Below are 2,901 nucleotides of genomic sequence, written 5' to 3'. Positions count from 1 at the left end.
AGGTAACCCTCCAGTGTTGGTGATGACTCCAGTAGCGGCCACTGATAAATACGCAAGCACGTAGATCACAAGTGTCATTTTTTCCTTTATTATATATATTGTATTCACCATTTTGTTTTGTTCCAGCTTACTCAGACGTTTCTTGAGCAGGTAGATGAAAAAAATGAAGAACTCCAAGCAATTATTTTAATCCTTGGACGAAGAAAGAAGTGTTCCTAGCAATAGACTAATGACTATTAACAGATGTTAACTTTTCACTTTGTGAGATTGACAGCCTCATTATTTTGAAAGCCACTGCGGGAGAATATTCTCCGGTAGACCGTAGAGGCGTAGACCCAGCCCGAAAAATATTACTGCAACAGAACTTTACCACTGATCGACTCCGTCTATATAAATGAAGCTACCTTTTCATCAACTTTGCAATCGTTCCAATCCCAAAGCCTCATAAATCCCATTAACAATTTCCATTTAATCTGTTCAAATTCCCCCGCAAGAAGAACTGAATGGGTTCCATTGCTCTATTAGAGAAGAAGCCTCATGCAGTCTGCATACCAGCTGCAGCCCAAGGCCACATAGGCCCCATGCTGAACCTAGCCAAGCTCCTCCATCACAATGGTTTCCACATCACCTTTGTCAACACTGAATTCAACCACAGGCGCTTGCTTAAATCCAGAGGTCCTGATGCCCTCAACGGATTGCCTGATTTCCAATTTAAAGCCATTCCTGATGGACTTCCGCCTTCAGATGTCGATGCTACCCAAGATATTCCAACCCTTTTTGAATCTATGGATAGAACTTGCTTAGGTCCCTTCAGGAAGCTACTTGCCGAACTCAACGATACATCTTCCTCGAAAGTACCCCCAGTTTCTTGCATAGTTTCTGATGCAGCAACGGGCTTCACTCTTGCAGCCGCTGAAGAACTAAGCATCCCTGAAGTTCTTTTTTGGACCTCCAGTGCATGTTCCTACTTGGGGTACTTCCAGTATGCCAAGCTTATGGAAAAGGGTATCATACCACTCAAAGGTACTAATTCTTAATAAAATAATTTTTTGTCAGTGTAAAAATGTTAACTTGTTTCTGTGGATTAAGCTCAAATATTGCTGCTGTCAGTACTATTCTCACCATTTTTTTTTGTGGTTTACTTCATATACTCATTGGCGGACGCATAACATTGACTTTGTAGTCAAAATTTAATTTAATGAATAAGAAAGTGTAAGATTTCTTTTTTCTTTTAACTAAGTTGGAAAATATTTGTTTTTCAAGAATATGACTATGTAAAAAGCATCAAATTTTGCACTGCCCCCATGCCCTTTGAATGATTCTGATGATACTTGGTGTCGTACATCTTATACCTTGCAGATGCCAGTTATTTGACAAATGGATATCTAGATACTGTTCTAGACTGGATTCCAGAATTAGAGGGTATACGCTTGAAGGATCTTCCAAGCTTCTTACGAACCACGAATCCCGATGATTTTATGGTGAAATTCGTCCTGCAAGAAACTCAGAGAGCTAGAAAGGCTTCTGCCATCATTATAAACACCTATCAACAACTCGAACATGGTGTATTAGATGCACTTTCATCTTATCTTCCTCCAATTTACACCATTGGACCACTACATTTCCTTGATAATCATGTGCATGATGAGTCCTTAACAGATATTCAATCAAATCTCTGGAAGGAAGAGCCAGAATGTCTTGAATGGCTTGATTCGAAAGATCCAAACTCTGTGGTTTATGTCAACTTTGGAAGCATTGCTGTTATGACACCTGAGCAACTAGTCGAATTTGCTTGGGGACTTGCTAATAGCAAACAAAACTTTTTGTGGATTTTAAGGCCAGATCTTGTCTCAGGCAGTTCAGCTATTCTGCCAAGTGAATTTGTTGAAGAAACCAAAGAAAGAAGTATGTTTGCAGGCTGGTGCCCTCAAGAGAAAGTTCTCAGACATCCTTCTGTTGGAGGATTCTTAACTCATAGTGGGTGGAATTCCACAATCGAAAGTATTAGTTATGGGGTGCCTATGATCTGCTGGCCATTTTTTGCTGATCAACAAACTAATTGCTGGTTTTGCTGCACTAAATGGGGTATTGGAATGGAGATAGACAATAATGTCAAGAGGGATGAAGTTGAAAGCCTTGTTAGCGAGTTAATGGCTGGAGAGAAAGGTAAGGAAATGAAGAAAAAAGCCATGGACTGGAAAAAATTGGCAGAAACGGCCGTGACAGATTCTAAATTGAATCTTGAGAATTTGATTCATCAAGTGCTTCTCAATCCAAGTATTTGATACATCAAGAACCGTGAATTTATAGAGTTGTTGTTGGGCTCATTGAATTTGAGATTTGTTTAGAGATTTTCTTTTTAATTACTGATCCGTTGTTTGCTGCAATATTTCAATCATATGTGTAACTGATTGATTAATGTACTTTGGCATTCATAAACGTAGATTGGACAAATTTACATACATGACTTGAGCTCCAGTTACTAACAAAAAGGTCGATTTATGACTTCTTAGAGAAAATGGCCCCATCGCATTGACCCGAGTTCGAAGGTGCAAACGCAATTTGAAATGTGTTTAAGAATTTACTTTGACCGCTAAATGTATTTAAAGATAAAACAAATCCTAAACGAAACTACGGAATAGCATGAAACTGAAGGACACGTATGACTTTACAGAAAGAACGATTATGATTTAAGTTGATAAAATGTTGTACTACAATTTAATTTGATTTGCAACTTAAGTTGATTTAAGTTGTGCAATTTTACATAAGAATTTCTCCTTCATCGGATGTTGGAACATATGAAATTTGAATTTGTCTAACAAGTGACCCTATGCACTTGCTAGAAAAGTCCATCGAAACAAAGAATTCTTCTGAGAAGTGCTCCTTATTAATATTAATATA

General features: G+C 38.2%; 1 protein-coding gene across 1 annotated transcript; it reads left to right on the top strand.

The window, feature by feature from the left end:
- Positions 1–503: 503 nt before the first annotated feature.
- On the top strand, positions 504–2,358 carry LOC113748601 (7-deoxyloganetin glucosyltransferase-like). Its single transcript, XM_027292074.1, has 2 exons — positions 504–1,023; positions 1,360–2,358. Exons 1-2 carry the CDS (start codon positions 504–506, stop codon positions 2,283–2,285), a joined length of 1,446 nt encoding a protein of 481 aa, XP_027147875.1. The 3' UTR covers positions 2,286–2,358.
- The last annotated feature ends 543 nt before the right edge of the window (positions 2,359–2,901 follow it).

This window comes from Coffea eugenioides, chromosome 10 (assembly GCF_003713205.1).
Source record: "Coffea eugenioides isolate CCC68of chromosome 10, Ceug_1.0, whole genome shotgun sequence".
NCBI classification, from domain to species: domain Eukaryota; kingdom Viridiplantae; phylum Streptophyta; class Magnoliopsida; order Gentianales; family Rubiaceae; genus Coffea; species Coffea eugenioides.
Note: the sequence above shows the minus strand (reverse complement) of the source record. Positions and strands in the feature narration are given on the sequence as shown.